Here is a 22,676-nt window from a genome sequence, read left to right on the forward strand (position 1 = left end):
TATAACCATAATAAAAATAAGCGACAAATGAAACAAATATTTCTGGTTGGCATTTTTAGCTCATTGTTTACCTGCGGCAGCTGTGCGACTGAAACACCTTGGGTCGGGTTTCAGTAGCGGTGGGCTGGACTGTGAATGATACACAGGCAAGAGTTAAACACCGTTGAAATGTTTTCCAAGAAGTCATGTAACATCCGTGCTGAGTGGAACTAAGTTCTAGCGGTTTACGGTAAGAAAGCCTTCGATAATATCACAGCTGTTTAAGGCACAGTAATGTATTTTTATCTTCTTTTGCTTAATAGTTCAGATCACAGTTTTTCTTGGCTTTGAGGGGGCGATGTTCGACTGCACAATGGACTCGGTCGTGTCCATTTCCATTCTGTCAGACTATTTCTATGCGAGTCATCAAGCCTTGTTAGCTTGTAAAAACTTGTGCTGTGTATTTCGATAGGGTGTTAAGAAGCCTTTGTGTTACGAAGAGACTCTTCTGGAGTGTTAATGGAAATCATATGTCTTCAAAGCGCACGCAGAGCAGGGCTGAAAGTTTTTTGAAGTCATTTAACTGTCTGCTGAACAACATGCACTTCATAATTCAACCTGATTGAAGTCTTTGAATAAATGAAAAGGCTACTTGTGCTCTTATATATTTAGTAATAATGTACTTTTTTTGTGGATAGCTGGATAGCTACATAAAATTAAGTAAAGCCCTGTCAACATGAAAGACAATTATTTTTAGATAGAGATGTTTGTTTTGTGAGAATAGTCTGATTACAGATAACGCTGTTACTTATTATTTAGATTCTTGTTTAAATTTATGAGGCTGAAACCATAAAAGAATTGACCTTCTACACATACACCAAATATCTTTGGATCAACAAAATGGATGTGACCTAGGATGCTGTCAGAACCAGCTGAACTGCATAGCTCTGTCTGATTCCTGTCCTGCCACAACACGCTATGAGCTTTTCTTGCTCTATGATCCATTTTGCACTCTATAATCACACACAGATTTGCATGATAGTTGAATCGCATAGTAATCTGCCCTTGTCTGTACTGTGGTGTATGTTTTATTGAAATAAGTCACGGGTGGATGTTGGATATCTTGTGTGATGCCTGGGGAATGTTAAGCTTTTGAAGACTTGAGAGATTCCTGAGGCAACTGTTATTCAAGACAAATCTTCAGGGTGCCCTTAGGGTAGAGCTGTACACACACACACAAAAAAAACATTCCCTTGAAAAACAGCACTAGCTGGTATTAGGCCAGAAGGATCTGTGAGTTTTACACCCAGTGAAAACCCACCCTTAGTATCTGGATGACTAACAAGGTATAGTCAGTGTGTGCTGGTGAGGCCATCGTTGTCTTATATTTAACCTGACACTCCCTATTGCTGGAATCTTGTATATCAACCCAAATCTCTTCAGATGTTTTGATTTTTGAGTTGATTTTACATTACAACATGGTACAGTGGTGAAAGATACAGTTGGCTTGCAACGTGTTGATCTGTGTGTTTTTGGAGCTGGATTTTTTATGTTTTTGGTAATTCTTCAGTCATAGGAGTTTAAGCAAGCTTGGTCACAGGAATTTTCCACCCACTGTTTTAGGAGTGAATCAGTGTGAGAATGAGGTGAGGTTCATAAAATCCAAATGTTTTGTATTCAGTCATTGGTCCATGTCATGATAGACGGTGATGAGATCAGAAGCAGCTAATGTGAGTGTTCACTTCCTCTCAAATAGTAGCTTTTCTGTGTTTCACAAATAATGTTCCATTATTCCAGCTATGCAGAAAATGTCAAAACCCATTAGATTTATTTTTCATAGGCTTTGTAATATAAAGATGTTTGCAATCAATATTAGCAGTACTGTAAATAGCATGAATAGTACAGAGTGCACTTATGTTAGTTAAACTATTTTCAGTTGGCCAGTGTTCAAACTTTGCATACTTGTGTAATTGATTTTTATGTTTTTCTGGAGAACCTGCATCCTGCTTCATCTTAGCTGATAATAACAGTCATTTTACTGCCTTAGCAAGGTCCTGCATGAAGTCGAAACCTGTTACTCACCATCTGGATTCATGCACTCGATCATTTGTTCTTATCAGCTAGACTAACACACCTTACACCCTCTAAAATAGTAGTTTTGAATGGTCTCAATGAAGTGAGGTATTGTAATTTTAGGTAGCCTCCTATTCAACACTTTATTTTAAGAAAGGAAATGTCAGTGAACAAAATTGGTTACTGATATGGCCTATGTCAGTAACATGTACAGTAATACGCTTCCCTTGTCTCATTCCAAACCTCCATGTTTTCTTTCTTCAGTGGTACACAAAAATTATTTTCCTATTAACATAATGGTTAGGTTTAGGGTTTTGGTAATGGGTTAGACTTTACGGTAAGGTTAGGTTTAGGGGTAAAACTTAGTGAAAAAAAATCGTAATAACATTGTCTGTTGGTTTGATTATTTTTCTTTATGGGAGTTGTACTGTACATTTTTTTGTACGAGACTACACTATCTCGTACTATTATGACTTGTCATGATACAAGGTTGGTCTGTTACTACTGTGACATAATTGGCCATCTATAGAACAGAATTCTGGAGGAGATTAAGCCAACTTATCTAAATGAAGCAATCCAGCCTAACTTGTTGTTTCAAGTTTCTTGTGACTTCTGCAGATACAGTATTTATAGTTACATGTATAGTTATATATTATATAGTTGTAATTAAATATATAGTTGATATAGCAGGGCTGGGAAATTTAAGTTAATTTTTGCAATTTAATAGTTAACTGTTTAATGCTTTAAAATTGGTATATCAAAATTTCCAGGAGGTACACGCTCGACTGCACATCTTAGTACAGAAACTGATTGAGTGGAGCAGTGCACGCTTATTCATTATGAACGACGCATTATAAACATGGGAGCAGATTTACTGTACAGAGAATGGAGACTTCACCCGGAAGTGGTAAACCAGGTGTGGGAGAGATACAGGCAAGCTGCCGTATCTCTTTACATTGCCCAAAAATGCTCACTTTTCAAAAGCGTATGAGAGAGACCAAGTGTATGAGTGATAGAGACTGAATGGCAGCCAGAGAAAATAATATTTTGGAGATTTTAATCTTCAGCAAATTAAACTTAAATTTAATTTGTATCTGTATATATAGGTTCTAATAATGAATTGGCAATGTACACTTAAGTTTATCTTGCCAATAAAGTTTGATATGAATTGAATCTGTCAATTTGATCCTATTTAAAAAAAAAAAAAAAAGTCCACTGGAAAATGGCAGAAGAATTTACCCAGCTTTTAATAACAGCATGTCCACTGATATTATGGCATGCATACATATACTTGAATCAAAAATGTATATCTGTAAAATGGGTCTAATTAACTCTCTAAAAAAAAAAAAAAATAAACAATGACAAACCAATTACTTGCAAGTTCTTTGAGACAATGTACTGTATAAAGTAAATATATTTATGATTATGTTTTAATATTTGTTTTAATGTACCATGTTCCATGATTGATAGCAATTAATCTGTGATAAATGTGTGATTAATTAGTTAAAATGTTTTAATCGATTCACAGCCCTAATATATACTGTAGTAATATATGGTTACAAAACCAAGGTTTTTGTTGCTATCACAAGATGAAGCTTGTCTACATATAAACCTGTTACGAGATGAAGCCTGCCTACATATTAACTCACCAACAATATTTTAAATTATATTTTTATCAATAGTCTCATAGAATGAACATTTCTATAACTACATTTTTGCAACCTGATTTTTACATGCTGCATTCTACGTTTAGTTGCAGTTTCCTGGTGAAATTAACACTAGAGACGCTGTGCGTTTTATACACATTCACACAAATCACAAGTACAATGTCTGATTATGACTTTATAAACACTTATTTTTCACTCTATTACTCACAAACTGCTATGTTATGAAATCAGATCACTTTAACGCATAATTTGAAAAGCGTTACATTTTAGCGCTTATATTATAGACTCGCCTACATTAAGACACTTATTCCAACATGATTAGCATGTGCAGTATCTCACCTGATAGAGTGTTGGACTTTGGACTTTGAGAACCAAGGCTGGAGACCAGCCAAACACATAAACTGACATGCGAGCCAAAAGTGTCAGATGAGTGACATGAAATGATGTGGTTGCTTCAGAAAACATGCTTTTCATGTCGCATTGCTTTTAGGACATAATCGCTTAGGTTTAGGTATTGGTTTAGGGTAAGGATGTCTTGTTATCTCTTTTATCTTTTAGGACACTATTGGGTAGGTTTTGGTTAAATATTTAGGTTAGAGATGTACTTTTTACTCATTAATACCTGCATCTAACATGTACCTTAAAAACCTCATCTAATTACGACACCATTTCACTCGCTTTTGGCGCCCCTCGCTGGACATTTAACTGGGAAACTGCAGCAAAATGTGCAATGAAGCACATAATAGTTTTGCCAAAATTTTGCCACATAATTTTCATGAGATCTGACTGATTTTGATAGTAAACTACTAAGATTTGGAATACTATACATGAACAAGGATTTAGGAATTTGGAAGATGTAAATAAATGACATATTATGGCAAAGGCAAATGATGCAAACCAGGGCTGTGGGCTGGCATAGCAACTTATTGAGAAACTGAGTTGAGAGTGTAATTGTGAACAAATGGTTTCTCTCGCCACACCTCAGTCTGTTAGTAAACAGCATTGTTGTGTTAATCCTGTAATCATTCTGTTTCTGCCTCACTTCTTATCACCATGTCAGAGAGTTATTATTAACTAGCCTCACTCTACCCCACTGCATTCCAGGCACTTTATACCAGGCACAAATGTAACGGCACTGCAGCAAAAGTGCTAAATTATCAGTCACACTAAGGCTAAACCTCTCAATCAGATAGTGACTGTTGAGCTGTGAATGAGGGGTGGAGATTAGTGATTAAGGTCAGATTCATAAAGGGAGTATGTGAGAGGAATGATAGAGCAAATATCAGGACAAACCAGGGGGTGACAATTTCAGCAGTGTTCCTTTAGCAAGAAAAGGGTCTGTTAAGTGAGTTGTGACTCACCAATAATAGTTTGATAAGGTGATTTAGATGATACCATAACATCTTTGCATAAATCAGTAAGTCAGTGCGAGTTAGTAGACCATTGATTTTCTTGACCAAACAAACAAAATGGAGGGGCATGAGGCAGTGCCCTTTTATACTTGTGCTGTATGAAAAAGAAAATGCACATACTGTACAAGTCTCATTTAATACAGTTTTTCATTACAAATTATATTATCAGCATAACAATTTGAGGAAAAAGTTAAATTGAAAAATGTACATGAATTTCTCCACCCTTTTTCTTTAATGACAATATGCGCTCGAGCTGGTATGGACTAGGGATGTGCGCTAGGACTAATTTGACTGTTGTTAAAACTGAAGTTTTGTAACCGACTAGTCGACTAGTCTAAAGAGAAACCAACCTTCAGAAAACAGTAAAAAAAAAAAAAATACTTAATCTATTCCAAATCCGATGCTAAATTCCACGAAAAGGGGCATTTATCTGCGACATCCTCGCCTTGAATTATGATCATTGTACATTAAATATAGAACATGACATGCATTCACTGAATCAACATTAGCAAATATTTAACAGACATATTTATTGAAAACAATTGAATGAATAGTGCAGGACCAATAGAGCAACTCAGCCTGTTTTAAATGGAATTCACCAAGTAAAAGTTACTTAACATATTAAAACAGTCAGGACATTGTTGAAAATAATTAACAGGTAGCCGCGAGTGAGAGAGGGAAGAAGCACGCGCAGCCTGAGGTGAAATAAAACTCTGTATCTGCTCCAGAAATCCTCTTTTTAAAATAATATTTGTATTATTAATTCTATTTAAAATATGTAACATTAATATGACAGTAATTTAAGTGCAGCCTCTGTAAAAATATAAAGCCAAACGTAAATGTGTAAAAATTATGATCAGTTTAATGGGGGAAATATTAACCGACTAGTAATTCCAGTGTCGACTACCAGCATCAGAACCGTTTAGTCGACTAGTCTCGCACATCCCTAGTATGGACTCCACAAGTTTGTGCAAAACCTGATGATCCATGTTATCCCATCCTGATTTGAGAATGTTCCAAAGGAAATCTGACCTTTCGTAGAAAGAAGTTATCACTTTCAATGTAAGAAAAATGTTCTTACATTTGATTAGTGACATAGAAATTGTCTAGAAAATATTAAATACTTAAATAGCTCTTATTCATTCTAAATCATAATATTTCTTTGTTTTACATTTTTCAAAGTCCTAAAACTTTCTATTTATTTCCAGGTTTAAATGAGATGTTCAATCCTAGATTTCCAATGTGGACTCGAGTTTTTGAGTTTTAGGAGTTTTTGAACCCTGCTGTACATAAGTAGTTTATCACATAATGAAAGTGACAGAACAGAGTCTTCTGGGAGTGAACGAGTGCCTAGTAACCAATTTAAGCAGTGGTAACTAATATAAAGCCATTAATGAATGTTTGACATACATTTGCCAAAACTACATTGTAAAAAGTAGTAGCAGTTGTTAACTTAAAGGGTTAGTTCACCCAAAAATTTAAATTCTCTCATCATTTACTCACCCTCATGCCAGATGTGTATGACTTTCTTTCTTCTGCTGAAGATTTTTAGAAGAATATTTCAGCACTGTAGGTCCATACGATGCAAGTCAATGGTGATCAGGCCTTTGAAGCTCCAAAAAGGAGATAAAGTTAGCATTAAAGTGTTTTAATCATTGTTTTCTGAAGCGATCCAGTTGGTTTTGGTTGAGAACAGACCAAAATATAACTCCTTTTTCACTGTACATCTTGCCATTGCAGTCTTTTGGCACCATTGTGATTTCAAGCTTGATTACACTTCCTAGTGCTTGACGCATGCACAGAGTGCTAGATGGCGCTATAGGAAGTGTAATCGAGCTTGAAATCATGATCGCCAAGGAGGCTGATGTCAAGATCTTCAGTGAAATAGGAGTTATATTTTGGTCTGTTCTCAACCAAAACCAACTGGATCGCAAGACATTAATTAAACAACTGGAGTCTGATGGATTTTGTTTTGTTGATGCTGACTTTATCTGCTTTTTGGATCTTCAAAGGCCTGGTCACCATTCACTTGCATTGTATAGACCTACAGAGCTGAGAAATTCTTCTAAAAATCTCAGTTTGTGTTCAGCAGAAGAAAGAAAGTCATACACATTTTAAATGGCATGAGGGTGATTAAATGATGAGAGAATTTTCATTTTTTGGTGAACTAACACTTTAAGAAGCTTTTTCTAGCTGTGTAACCTAATGCTTTCAGGTTAATTCGGTGATGTTAAATCAAACCTGTTAATTTAGATGTTACCACTTGAACCACATTTTTAGGTTAACATTTTTATCTTTGTAAGCATCAAGTGGGTGCTTAATGTATAAATCATTACATTGTTTAAAGGCCAACACTGACATGTCACATGAGTGATGTTTTTCTACACATATAGGCTGGGTTTGATACAAGCTTTACATGACCTTGTGTGTGGGAGAAGATATTCTAGCAGTTTGATGACTCTGCATTGAATAAGCCAGAAGAACTGACTAGCTTATTAAAACTACACAGAGAACAGGCATAAATTATAAACTGTAGTCTGTCAGTGTTCTACCATGAAGCACATCAAGTACCATATCAAAGAACAAAAATAAACAGTTATCAAAACGCATTGTTTCTACTGAATTGAATTTTTACAACAGCGAGGAAAAGTCTAACAGGAAGTGTCTTCCGTGATCCATAACCCATGTATCCATGTGTCTATATACATAGCCCTTATGTATATACACTCACAGACACGTTGTGTCACATGGACCTAATCAGCTTGCAAAAGACACAAATGATAAAGTTCCTAGTGTCACTGGCCTGAGGGTCTTAGCTCTTCATTCAGCTGCCTTCAGGACACAGTTAATTATAAGTAGGAGTTGTAGAAACAGATGTGTGTGGATAGCAGATCACTTTATAAATCACAAAGAGGGAGTTTCCCTGCTTTTAATATATTATAGGCAGTATTTGAACTCAAGGCAGCCAGAAATTGGAATGCATAAGGAAGACTTGCTTGCCTATATGTATTCCTATTTGAGCTGACATTTCAGTAGGCAAAGCGTGATTTGTCCGTGCACTGTTGCTAAATATTACCTTGGGGCATGTAGGCACTACAAATTTGTTGGAAAGACAACCACATTTAAATGCGTGAACGAATCAAGAAGAGCATAGCTCCAAAAAGGGGTGGGAGCTGCAAACTGCCAGCAAAGATATAGGGAGCCCCTAACCTTAACCATGCGTGGAAGTGACACCCACTTTTGGAGTTGGCGCAACCCCCTTTTGGAGTAACCCCACCCCCATTTGGAGATCTCCGCCTGCAGCTATTCCTACTGGAGCGAATCACCTAAATAATAATTTCGGTTGTTTAAAGAATACAGGAGTCACTTCTTAAATTGAATGGTTGGTTGAAATAGTAATAATCAGAGGAACATTGTGGCTTCTGGAGGCTGTAAAAAAGAAACATGGATGCCAACATTTTAACCTGTTTGGTCTGTTAGCTGTTGTTTCTTGAAGTAATATTAGTGACCAGAGATATATTACTGTCTGTCACGTTTAAAAACAAAACAAAACAAAAACAACAACAACAACAACAAAAACACCGTAGACTTCGCTCTCTCTAGCAGGGCTGGTGGGAGGAACTTGCAAAAATGTCACTTTTCTATGATTTTCAAGCATTGCACTTCAGATGGGATCTCACAAAAGAGAGTGCCATCACTATGTTAACAACTAGTTTTTGAGTTCCATTTTATACACACTACATGGTAAATGCAAGATGAAATTTTGGAGAGAATTTGGTTGCAGAATGCACTTGTCACTCCCATAAATAACCAATTTCTGTGTGTACAGAATGTGATTAAGCACTTAGAAAAGGAGTGTAGCCATTATACATGATGAATGTAGATATATGCATGACCATACTTATATATTTACTGTGTACACATAAATGACTTGTGTAACTGTATTATTGATAGAATAAACACTGGTGCAACACAGTTGGAATTGCTTTGAGTAAAGAAGCACTTGCCTCATTCAGCACAAAATAAAATGGAGTGCCTCTGCAGCAAATAAACACAGCAAAGTTAGTAACCTAAAACAATAGAATGTAAAATAATTGGTTGGAAATTGTATTGAGACAGAAACCACATGGGCTTCCAAACAATGACAAGACTGGACAATAAAGTGTGACCGATCTGCTCTTCCTCTTTTCACTCAGGCAGTGTATTGAATGAATTGGAGGTCAAACCCACAGTAAACAGACATCATGAACTCCCAGAGCAGTTTTGGGAGCAACTATATGTGTGAGTACTGTCATATAATTAATTGAACAATAATAATGTTTAGTTCCTATTTAACTCCTATGTAGGCATCTTACATGTTCACACTTGCTAATATCTTCTCAGTCTTTTGTTGTGTCTTTACTCAAGGTTTGTGTTTGTTGTGTGTTGTAGTTCAATCCATCAATGATGAACTAAGTGCTTCTTTGGCCACAGCAGACGAGCTCTCACGGGAGTTCAGCTCTCTCCTGCAGGAAGCCACTCCTGTTGTGCAAACCACCACTGAACAGGTACAGAACACAAAACTGAGCTGTTCTTAGTCCAGTCAAGCTGTTGTTGTACCTTAATTACAACTCTAAAATGCCATCTTATAAGAACCAAAACCAGAGATTCCAGGCTGTTTTGATCTTTGGCCAGATTTGATGAACACTGGGTCTCATTCTCTAACCGTGCTTATGCACGTATTTGTGTGTAAAACCCATGTGTGAATGTTTTCACACAGAAAACATGATTGATTAAAAAAAGCCTTTATATGGAGATTGTTTGAAGATGCATTATGCTAATTATCTGGATTCATCAACTTAGAACAAATTTATGTGCATACACCCCTGTTGTGAATCTGGTGAATATTTTGTGTGAGAATCTTTTCTGCGCGCACAAGTAAAAACACTTGTAAGCAATTCTTAGCAAATGAGATCCACTTTCTAAATAAAAAACATCTTTATCTCAGAAATGTTCAATACATTTTTCACTTATATCCAGTGTGAATTTTAGATGGTGAAGATGTAGCTACACATTCCTGTTCTACTGTATTTTGACACCTACATCATGGCCTTTGTGTTGTAGAGTTCTGGCCTCAAACCCCAGAATGGCAGCAATGGCAGCAGCAGTTTGTACAGCACAAACAAAAATGGCAGTGAGAGCATTCAGGGGAGCTCCACGAGCAGCCTGACCACAGTTCCCAGCCAACATTCCCTGGACTCCACCCTCAGCAGGAAAGACTCTAGCCTGGACTTACCTCCTGCCATCATGTTTAGGCCGTCATCTCCTATACCTAAAATGGACACAACTCCTGGCAAGAATTTTAGGCCTTCATCTCCTAGCCCTTTAACCCAGCAGCACTCCCCATTTTCGTCTCCGGGTACTACTAGACGAGCATCGCCAATGCCCCCGAGGCCTCAAGATTCAAGAGGATCACTGGGCTTTAGGGAGCAGCCCCCCATTTTCAGCCCCACCTATGACAACAAAACATCTCGCAGCTTGCTGCAGCCCTCAGCTAATCCCTTGGCTAAGTCTGACTCTTCAAGTCTCAGGTCTCCAAGGGTGGACAGAACTCCTTCCCCTCAACCATTCAGTCAACCAGCAGCCAGTACACTACCACGCAATTTCCAGCCATTTAGACCCTTGGGTAATTGATCATTGAAGGTTCACTTTATAGCCAATACATGTGTATACTACCTAAACAAGTTCACCTTGAACCTAAAATGTATTTGTCAAAACATGATATTGCATTATTTTGGTATGTCAGTCTGACTTCGCAAAATCGGTCTGTTGTATGATTTTAGTCGGACTAAAATGTGTACATGAGTCATGACATTTTAAAATGACGAATTATTGTTTTAGTCCAACTGAAATTGAACTTGTAAAGTGCATGCAAACTTACTGAGTGTGGGTCAACACCGTTGGATACAAAAAATAATGGAATCCAAATTTAGTTTTAAGGTTTTTAGGAAAAATGAATCTTAAACACCTTATTTAACTCAACCTACAGTAACTAAACCTGGCTCCCACCATGAATATAGCCATAGAAGCTGGCATGGCGTAAAAAATGAACAAACAAACAAACAAAAAATAATGGGCCGAATTCACTAAACAGTTATGCCACTTTTGCACATGGTATTTCAGTGTAAAAACCTGCATCTTATTCCCTAACCTCCCGCAATCTAGTTTAAGCAGGCACAATATGTGCTGAAATAGCGCTGCCTTTTGAGTATTTAAATGAAGTCATTGTCATGCCTTTATGTGCACACACGCCTCCTTTCTATGTAAATTAGGCTTATCATAGATTGTGCTTCGTTTACAAAACTCTGTATTATTTGCCTGGCTCAATAAACATTGTGCTGTTACTGCCCAAGGAGAGCAGATGGTAAACTGATTTTAATTCAGAAGAGATGTTTGTGTACATTTTCTATAAATCATGGCAGCAGTAATTCATCAAATAATGATCAAATGATAGGAAGAGCATTAAAACTGGGATGAGGTTCAGCTGGTTTCTTTACTAAAATGTAACGCCTCTCTGTTTTGTCCTTTGCTGGCTTCCTCATTGGTTCTGTCTGCTTTCTTCTTTCAGAAGAGGGAATGCAGAGGCAGAAGAGCCCCAATAAGTGGAACGAGACAGACCTGGATGTGACATACGATAGAAAATCTCACCACACTTATGACAGTAAGTACATAACTATAAGAATATATTAATTAAGAGTAGCCCAGTCCTCTCTCAGTGTCAGTGCCTTCTTCTTTTTCTAGAGAATGAATGGATAAGACCATCTGTACCCAACAGCAACTGGAAAGAATCTAACCTGGATGCACCTCCTTCCTCTAAGAAGGTTTGCAAATTTTTGTGGTGTGTGTGTGTGAGATTTTGTGGTACATCTGCCTGTCTAATTTTGCCCAAGGCACAATTACAGCTGTATTTTCTTGTTGAATTACCTTGAGCAATTGAAAACATGGATCTGGGCCAAGTAGTTTTTAGAACAAAACCATTGATTTGTTCTCTGTAACTTCTATACTCTTTCTCTTCCACATAATAAACTCATTTTGATGGGACAAACTTGTTGAGGAACTTTTTGAGGTCTCTTGAATGCCTCATGTGTTTTGGTCTCTTTCTGGTTGTTTATTGCAGATTGGTTAACCACCTTGTTTTTATATATAATTATATTTAAACACCTTCCAAAGAAACCATGAAACAGGCAACAGCTTCTTGTATGTCATTCTTATTTGTCTTGCGCTCTCCCTCTCTCTCAACCTTCATTCATTAATGCTTCCTCTTTCTCTTTCATCAGGATACTTTACCCCATCAGCTCTCGTCCTCTCTCAGCTCACTTCCGCGGAACACCCGTATCTCAGTGCCTCCTGATCAGGCCTCAACCACCAGCTCTCCTTATTTTCCTCAGCCAATCATTTCCCGTATCTCCATTCCACCTGCAATCTCTAGAGCCCGGCAGCATAGGCCCATCCCACTGTCCGTCATTATGAGGCTCCAAAACCCCTACTATGCTGCGGTTGACTCCAGATACTCCCCTGGACCAGTGGAAGACCCACAGCAAGGATTTTACCACCAACGTCCCCTTCCCCTGCCCCGAGAGTACTTGCAGCAAGGTCAGATCCCTCAACCTCAGCAACCTCAAAGACAGCCTGCCTACTACAGAGAAGGTACCCTGCAACCATTATTTCTGTTTGTGTATATTTATCTGGATAGTTCTAGACTTTCTTTCTTCCGTGGAACAAAAAAGTTGATGCTAGGCAGAATGGCATGTCTCAGTCACCATTCACTTTCACTGCATGTTTTTTCCCCATACAATGAAAGTAATGGTGACTGAGACTAATATTCTGTGTTACATCACCTCTTGTGTGTTTCATGGAAGGAAGAAAGACATATGGGTTTTGGAAGAACATGAGGGTGACTAAATAATAAAAATAAAAAAATCTGTTATTGGGTAAATTATCCCTTTAACTTTGTTTTAAATGCAAAAAAAAAAACAAATTCTAAGCAGTTCTTCATTCTGGAGATGTTGAAGCTGAGCTGAACAGACAGGATAACACTACAATAGGAGGCCCTGTGTGCTTGACTGACCAAAGCAAAAAACCAGGAGGAGAGGGTAAAGATGATCCAGAAATGCCCCCACGCCCTCTCAGCCCCACACGCCTACAGCCTGTGATCGCCCCCCAGGCAGAATTAGTCGGAGACCTAGAGGAGCTGATGCGAATCCGGGCTGAGTTCCCCAGGGCCCTGAAGAAACGGGGCTCAGTTGAAATTTCTCAGCCTCGGAAAGAGTTGCCCATTTCCCAGCCCAACTATTACAAGCAGATGATGGATAAACTGCTTCACAGGACGACTAACCGCATAAAGGAGGAACAATTAGTCGCAGAAAGTGGCAGCTCTTCAGAAGGAGAAGAGAGTCCCAAATCTTCAAATGCACCTCCCTTACCAATCACAGAGATCCAGGTCTCATCTGAATATAAGGTAAAGGGAGATAGATTAAATATTCAGAAACTGTAGAAAATAGTCACTATTAAAAAGATATTTGATTTTAATCTGGTTTTCTCTTTTACCTGCTCTGTCAGGGTTATCACTCTATTTTGCGGAAGGCCAGTAAAGCCAAATCCTCCAGCCGTAGAGCTCATCTGAGCCCACTGGTGCTGATGTTGGATGGAGCTTTAGTAGGAGAATTAGAAACTGTACAGAGGGCTGCACAGGAGGTAAGTCACAATGCTTATGTTTAAAGTCCCCTCGAAGTGCTTTGATGAGTGTGATTCGATTTTGTGTTTTTAAGATATACCCTACTGAAACAGGAAGTGGGGATGGGACATGTTGAACGACTCGTCCCATTTTTAAAAATAGCTTTAGTTTACAGCCACACACACATACACTTTTCCACCATGCTGCTCATGTCAGAGCCGCTTAACGGGGAAACTTGAGAAGCGATCTCAATACCAGCCATCCTTTGAGAATGTTTAGTTGATCTAACTAACTCCGTTACTGCATAACAAGCCCTAAAACAAGCAGTGCATCACAGTCTTTGGCTACGATGAGGCTGGAGCCAGTGCCATACAGATGAATAAGAAACAAGTGAGTAAAAGATAATATAGTCTTGTTTTGTATTACAATACACTAAGGATAAAGAATAAATAACACTTACTCGAGCTGTACATCCCAAGAAACCTCCAGTTTATATAAATAAACTCGAGCAATTTTCCTTGCGTGCCGCTCCAGCATTGGCGCGTCATATTCAGAGGTGATCATCCCAATGCCCTATTCCTCTCCAAAAAAATTACCCTCCACTGTGAGAGCTTCAGATGGTTGAAAGGTGATAAGCGATTCTTATTGGAAAATCTGTTTGGAACAACTCTATAGCATGGATTGGGTTCCTTTCATGCGAAGGCATGATCAGTGCCAGTTAAAACACAGCCAGACATGCTAAACAGTTGTAGGGGGAGGGTGCATTTTAGTTCAAGAAAGCATTTGATTAGTCAAGGTTCCTGAACCTCTATGTGAGTCATGGATTTTCCTGAGTCTTTTTAGCCAGAAGAGAGAGACTGCAGATTTGAAATGCTTATATCTTCTGAAAACAAATTGTATCAACATTTAGAAGTATACTAGCATATAGATGACCTTAAAGCTAATAGATATGGACTAAAAGCTGCAAAACTTAAATGTTTTATTTTATGGGATCTTTAAGGATGTTCACAAATACCAGAGTATATGGAAATTACAGCAATCATTGATTATTAAAACACATTAATTGCTTGACTTGATTTTTTTAAACTTCAAAACATTTGGGTGGACCACCGATTAAATTCCAGAAACAATTATATGCAAATGTGCCCAAATGGGGCCTCAGTTCTAATTGTGTGAGATGTTAAACTGGTCTTTAGGGTGGTGCTTTGCACATTACTTGCTAAAAAAACAGGCAGATGGAATGCAATGAAACAGAATGCAGGGTTTGTTTACCTGCCGGCCCTGGAAAGTAAGTGAGAGACCCATCACAGTTTTACAAATTTTAACTAATTGTAACTTTACACACCATTTAAAAAATGCAACACCCATGCCGCAAGATGCTGAGAAACACTGAGATGCAAAACAACCCCTGAAGACGTCCATCTTACAAATGTGTACAAAGACCAACAATTAAAGAAATAGCACAAACAAGTCCCCAAGTACTTGATTGATTTATCAAATCAATTTAACCAAAATGTAAATCCCTACTTGCAGTATACTGATTGACCAGAGAAAGCAGTATGTAATTGTTTCATAATTCCTCAGTTCGTCATGCTAAGAGTAGACTTATGTGTCCCCTATAGATGAGTGACCCAAGCCAGGCTAATGATGAAGGCATCACGGCCCTTCACAATGCCATCTGTGGTGGACATTTCCCAGTGGTTGAGTTCCTGGTGCGGATAGGGGCTAACATTAGCGCTCCAGACAGCCACGGCTGGTGAGCATATCAATTTAACAAGAACGTATGTATGTGTATGAGTATTTGCATTTGTGTGTACAGTACGTTCACTCTGGTCTCATTGGCAGGACACCTCTGCACTGTGCTGCATCCTGTAATGACCGGAAAATATGCGAGTTCTTGGTGCGGAATGGGGCAGCGGTGATGGCAGTAACAGACAGCGATGGTGCCACAGCAGCACAGAAGTGTGACCCGTACGCCCTGGGCTTCGATGAGTGTGAGAGCTTCTTGAGAGGTGAGGATGATGTCATGAGAAAATGATGTAAGTAAACTCATGTAAGTTACTCGTGTACAGGTTAAAAGAGGTAAACCACGTGATTAAACACAAGTTTTATCAGCCATAACGCCTACATGTGCATTAACGTCCATCGTTATATTTAGAATGTTACAATAAGCTGTACATTCCTGAGTTAATAGTGTCATGCACCCATATGGGTTGGAAAGGATGTCAGTTATAGTGAGCTAATTCATAAATTATAGGGTGGAGGTTAAATGTAATACACCCTTATTAAAAGACAAACAGTAAAAATTTGAGCTTGAAATTGAGCAAGGTGGTGTATTTTATGCACCAGGTAGTTGATGCATAACATGTCCATGTTTTTAAATCATCAAGATTTTTGGTTATCCTTTTATACAGTATGAATATAACTGTGACTGATCCACATTTCAGTTAAGTTTTAAGGTAACACTTTACAATAATGTTCCATTCGTTAACATTAGTTAATGCATTAGGTATCACGAACAAACAATTAACAATACATTGTTTACAGCATTTATTAATCTTTGTTAATGTTAGCTAATAAAAAATACAATTGTTCATTGTTAGTCCATGTTAGATCATAGTGTATTAACTAATGTTAACAAACACAACTTTTGATTTTAAAAATGAATTTGTATGTTAAAATTAACATTAACCAAGATTAGTAAACTCTGTAAAAGTATTGTTCACTAACATTAACAAATGGAACCTTTTGTAAAGTGTTACCAGTTTTAACCATAATTATTCGCCCTTTTGTCTTCTGGTCCTGTGACAAATCACTTTTTAAAAGTGCTAATATTACATGTAGTTTCTCAATTAATGAGGTCATAAAAATGGCATGCATAATAATTAAATAATTTGCAAAATTATTAAAATAAATTAAATCCAGAAAATAATTAGCAAAGTGCTGTTTAAAATTGTTTTAGATGAGAATATAGCATATCACACTGTAAGACATGTCAATTTCCCAAAAGTATTTCATCTGAACTACCTGCCAACAATTCTTCAGCTTCATGAAGTTTGTTTTTGGTTAGGCGTTGAGGAAGCGATGGGCGTGGAGAACAGTGGGGTGGTGTACGCTCTATGGGGATATCCTGCCCAGGCTCCAGATGAGCTGAGCTTCAGAGAAGGAGACATGGTCACCATCCTGCAGAAGCCTGAGGGGGTGGACTGGTGGTGGGCTTCACTATGTGGCAGAGAGGGCTTCGTACCAAACAACTACTTTGGGGTAAGAGGTGCCTGTTTACAAAAAAACGTAACAAATATCCAGCTAATGGATTAGTTAGCCAAACACATGTCCTAGTTTCTAAATTTTAACAGTATTTTGTATATGAGTGCAATAACCCTGCTAAAATCTAGCTAAAACAGCTTCTGATGATAGCTGGTTGTACATGGTTTCTATTTGGTCCAAACTGGTCATTTATTGTAATTAGCTGGTCCAAGATGGTTTAGATGGTTGACAATTCTGGCTACCAGGTGGTGGGGTCCAGATCAACCTGAAAGATCACCTTGGACTAGCAACAAACCAGCTTAACCACCTTAAAGGTATAGTTCCATGTAAATGAAAATTCTGTCATCATTTACTCATCCAAAATGTTTGTTTTCCAGATGCATCGCGATCTTCATTTGAACAATCCCGATATCTATTCTTAAATCCCAAGATTGATCTTTTACTTTATTTGCAACCCTCTTCTACAATGAGAGGAAATGACTCGCATTTGCAACTACATTTTGCAATATGCGACAATTTTCTTTTTATATTTAGCAGCTGGTAGGTAGATGTTTAGATTTCACTTAACAGTGAATGAATTGTGCAGTATAGTGGTGGAGTATTTGGCAGCGAGATCCTTTCACTGCATGTTGAGAATAAAAGTTGTTCCGAGTGTGTCCAAAGACAAGATGCACACAACCGATTTGTCATTGAATAATGTCTCTTTTAATACCCTTTCTGCTCTTTACAGACAGTTGTTGATCAAAAACAACAAAAGAGAAACATTTAATTGTAATCAAGCATAGCACAGATGAGATAAAGCCATTTGAGTCTCTCTCATTAACATGCGCTACTTTAAAGACACTGTTTACAGAAATGCTGGATTTCCTTAAAGAGACAGTACTGGTTTTTAGCACGTGTTCAACAAATCAATGTAAATACCTGTAAGTAGTACAAATTATGCAATTAAACAATATATATGTAACAAAATATAATATATGAAATATAATATCATATTTATTGATTAAATACATTGATTTGTTCATTTTTAAAAAGCTAAAATGTGACCAAAATGATGAAAAACTAAAAAAATATAATTAGTAAAATTTATATTTTCATATTGTGCCTAGTTAGAATGTCCCCTTAATAATTAACAACATTAGCTGGGAGATCATTTATTCATATGTAAGCAAAAGGGACATTATAACTAAAATATATCCATATGAATCAATATTGAATCGAATCGGAATCGAAACGAGAGCTTGTGAATTCGAATCTGCATACATTCCCACTAATTTTAACTTGGCATTTAAAGGTCATATATTGTATGTCTGCTTGAATATCATACTATTACAACCATGCAGTGGACACTGAGGTTTAGCAGAACTTCATGGAACCTTGTTCTCATGGTTTTTTCTCTCTTTCTCTTTCTTTCTCCACTGTGCAGCTTTTTCCAAAAGTGCGGCCTAAGTCACTGTGCTAAAACACAGAATCCATCCACAGACTTCAGACAGAAGGGGAATATGTAACAGCCTCTGATACATGCTTGGCAAATCTGAGATAACATTGTTTTTTTGTTTTTTTTCAAACAGCGTTGTTGTTTTTTTCTCTCCTTCTAAACTGCATATTGAGACAGTTACGATGAGATTCTAAACTTTTACACGGTAGCAATTTAGTTGTGTCGTTGATATATTCCAAATTTCTGAATCATTTCTCAACCAAACCAGGCTACCATAAATACTTCTACCTTAAATCACAGTGACCAGAAGTCATTTCACTGGCAGTCCTGAATATATTCCTAAACACGCTTACTAGCTAAGGACAAACTGACGTTAAGAGCACATTTTTGTAGGAATTTACAATTTATGGTTAGTCTGGTTCAGTCTCATTCCTTTGTTGTTGTTTGGAGAGACAAATTTTCTGTCTTGATCTGTGGGATTGAGCAAGGAAGAAAAGAATTCATCAGTTTGTCAGTATTACTTTTGTCCATGCGTGAGTTGTTTATCAGTTAATAGTAATGATACATAGGAACAAAGATATGTTAAAGATGAGTTTGAATGATTGGTGCCCTAACTCTGCTTCTGATAACAGTATTTCACCATACATCTAGCCTTTTACCTTTATGTAACATGTTAAATGTTTTATTTGCTACCTATTTCTCCATTGTTGTCACAGTGATCTTTAGATATGAAATATGTGTTATACGTTATAATATAAGTTTTCTCCTCAAAATAATACATACTGTACTCTGTATGTGGGTTGTGTATTATGTATTTGATGCTTTGATGAGGGAAGATTTATAAGGTGAGTTTGTTTTAGAGGTGTGTGCGTGCGTGCGTGCGTGCGTGTGCCTTTTTGTGCCTTGTTGAATCAATTGACTGTGATTTACAATGACAAATATTATTCTCTGTAATACCCTAGCACAAAAAGAACTTAAATAAATATTAATTGCTCATATGTGTTGTGTTTGATACTTTACAGCATGACAGAATGAATGGGGATTAAGTTAAAAGAAAGATAACATTATAATTCCTGATAAAACTCTTTGCACTCAGGATTACATACTGAATGTGAGTGTACAATGGAAGCTACCAGCAGACGGCAAAGCTGAGTCAGTCTAAATAGCACACCACCAAACACATTTGCACACATGACCCCCCTAGTGGTCACTTAACCAGATTTTTATTTTTTGGTGAGGGTACTGCATATGAAATATGAGCATAATTTTCTTGACTGTCTTGGTCAGGTATAAATCCAATATTATATTTTCTGTATTTTGATTAATGATAGTTTTAAACTGCACTTTATAGAGTTGGGCAAGTGCAATTTGAAGCATATTTGATTAATCAATTATCTAGCACAAATATGTTTACTTGGGTCTAATTAAGGAAAAAGCAGGCTAGTAATTCATCTTTTAAATTAAGTTCCAGAGGATTCTTTTGATCTGTCTCCTATGAAAGAAAAGACAAGCTTGTTCATCCCTCAACAAACCGGCAAAAGATTTATGCCAGCATTATGTGTGGAAATGAATTATTACATACACTCATGCAAATTTAATTCTGGGTATAACCTTAAAACAAACAATGCAGACGAGAAGGCACTTGGGCCTAAACTATAAACATTTTCAGTTTGTATCTGCAATTTCCTTGTAATGTTTTTATGCTTGAGGTAAAATTACATAAGCCTTAAGGGGCTTTTTTCTTTTCTTTTCTTTTTTTTGCATGAATGCAGTGTTTAGAGAAATAAACATCACTGTGTACTATGGTCACAGCTGGGTACTTGTGTATTGAGAGGAGAGCAAATAAATACTTGTATAACAAAGCCAGATGTCCTCAGTGCATGTTGCATAGTGAGATACAGGTCACTTTATACTGTATGCCTTTGGTATATTCTTTGGTTATTTTGCAAAGAGCATAACAAAGCAAATGTTGTTTATACATTTTTAACAGTACAATTCTATAGATTACATAAAGTGTTATTGTTCATATACAGGTATACACATACATACCAAATGAATGTTCATCCTTCCTTGCTAGAGGTCTGTTTGATGTAGGATTGTTATTTGCAGCAGTCAGCAGTAGTGATTGTATGAAGGTAGAACTCATTTGATGCCTCATTGGAACACCATTATGATGGAGAAGAGTGAAAATACAGGATTTCTAAGGCCTCAAACAAAGCAAGCATGACCTCTCTCAGAAACAAACCTCATAGCCACAGCCACACCTGAATGCTTTTCAGCTTTTGTTTTTTATGGTCTTCCCCCCTTCCTGACCTCATCCCTTTATTTCCCATACCTCGTTTTTTTTTTTTTTTTTTTGCCTTGAGTTCCACTCCACTGCCAGCCATCGTCTGCTTCATTCCCTCTTGATTTTCTCTAGCACACTGTCTTGCTCATTTTGTTTTTTCATCTTTCTGTCTGCATTTCTTTCCCCATTTCTTCCTCCCTTTTCTCAGACCCATACTGTTAGTCTAGAGAGGAGTTGGCCCGTCAGCTCCTGCAAGGCCCGCTTGATGTGACAGGACAGCGTACATGCACCCCAAAACAAATTAATCTGTAATCAGCCTCTAACAGATGGGCCTTTCCAATACTACTTCCTTGTGATGAAAAAAAGTTGAAAATGAGTGGAAAAATGGCATGGTAGAAATGAAAAGCTGTAAATGTTCTTTTTTATCTGTCCGTCCATCCATCAGTCCAATCAAAATCATTTACTTACATGCTTCTCGAAACTTGAGTCACATTTTCCCCACTGTGAAACACTAAAGGTGTTACAAACAGGTAGAAACATTGTACTTTTAGGCTAAGACAAATAAATTGCTACTAAGTTGTTTTTTTTATTTATTTATTTATTTTTTTTGCCTATAGGGCACCAGGTGACACAAGCCTGCCAATGATGAATGCTTGAAATTAGCCTAGGTGCTGACTGATTTGGAAGGGCATGAGAATGCACCAAAAGGACCAACACAGTAGACACATTGTGCCTAAACAGCCACTTACAGCCACACAAAGCACTCATGCCAAAAGTACAAAGTGAAGCATCAAGGCTCACAGAAGCTTTCACACATATCACTCCCTGAGCCAACCTGTATGGCCCTTGCTCTCACAAGCCCTGGGGTCATAAATGTTGAAAGTCTTGTCTTTTTTTCAAAGGATTAAAGGTTGTGTGTTGAGTAATTACTGCAGAAGTTATTACCAGATCAACTCCTGGGAAATCTCTGTGTAAACAATCACATTACTCAACACTTAAGGCACAGCAAGTGTCACACAAATATGCATGGATGGGGCTCCTCCTAGTACGAGACAGACTTACACAAATGCACATCTGATTGACACTTTAATCATATACTTAATCATTTATTATATGGCAGTGTAATGTTTTGCCTCATTACTGAGTAAGTGTAACGTCTGCTAACCAGAATGACTGCAAATATGCTGTTGTTGCATGTGTGTGCTATGTATATGTTTACATCTGTATAATCCATTACATCCATTAGTTTATATCCATAAAAGATATTGAATATAATTAGATGAAAAAAAAAAGATATTTAGAAAAATAGCAGAGCCGAATAACAAAAGGAATTTATTTCTCACAATTTATGATTTGTCTCGTGCACATCTTTTGCGCAACTGTCTTAAAATCTTTTTAAACAAATCCCTTATGTTTAGTGTCATATACAGTACTGTGCAAAAGTTTTTTATTGGGAAAAATGTTGCATAGTGAGGATGTCTTCAAAAATAATGCACATTATACATTATACAAAGTCCAGTAAACATAAAAAAAGCAAAATCAATATTTGGTGTGACCACCTTTGCCTTCAAAACAGCACCAATTCTCCTAGGTACACCTGGACACAGTTTTTCTTGGTTGTTGGCAGATAGGATGTTCCAAGCTTCTTGGAGAATTCGCCACAGTTCTTCTATCTATTTAGGCTGTCTCAATTGTTTCTGTCTCTTCATGTAATCCCAGACTTAGTGTTCAGTGGGGGGCTCTCTGGGGACCAGGCCATCTGTTGCAGGGCTCCCTGTTCTTCTATTATATTCTATTTGCAAATGGAATATTTGGGAGTCTAAAATTTATATTTCCTTAT

General features: G+C 37.4%; 1 protein-coding gene across 3 annotated transcripts; it reads left to right on the forward strand.

Moving 5' to 3' along the window:
- Positions 1 to 86: 86 nt before the first annotated feature.
- On the forward strand, positions 87 to 19,547 carry LOC127456242 (relA-associated inhibitor-like). Of its 3 annotated transcripts, none has more exons than XM_051724634.1 (13): positions 87 to 229; positions 9,328 to 9,412; positions 9,563 to 9,678; positions 10,235 to 10,796; positions 11,739 to 11,831; positions 11,912 to 11,991; positions 12,448 to 12,817; positions 13,156 to 13,628; positions 13,730 to 13,864; positions 15,467 to 15,600; positions 15,690 to 15,856; positions 16,915 to 17,108; positions 18,538 to 19,547. In XM_051724634.1, exons 2-13 carry the CDS (start codon positions 9,376 to 9,378, stop codon positions 18,571 to 18,573), a joined length of 2,397 nt encoding a protein of 798 aa, XP_051580594.1. In that variant the 5' UTR covers positions 87 to 229; positions 9,328 to 9,375; the 3' UTR covers positions 18,574 to 19,547. The 3 variants fall into 3 exon arrangements, with proteins under 3 accessions (XP_051580594.1, XP_051580595.1, XP_051580596.1); XM_051724635.1 differs by having other exon boundaries at positions 13,159 to 13,628; XM_051724636.1 differs by having other exon boundaries at positions 13,174 to 13,628.
- The last annotated feature ends 3,129 nt before the right edge of the window (positions 19,548 to 22,676 follow it).

The sequence above is a fragment of the Myxocyprinus asiaticus genome, chromosome 18 (assembly GCF_019703515.2).
Source record: "Myxocyprinus asiaticus isolate MX2 ecotype Aquarium Trade chromosome 18, UBuf_Myxa_2, whole genome shotgun sequence".
NCBI classification, from domain to species: Eukaryota; Metazoa; Chordata; class Actinopteri; order Cypriniformes; family Catostomidae; genus Myxocyprinus; species Myxocyprinus asiaticus.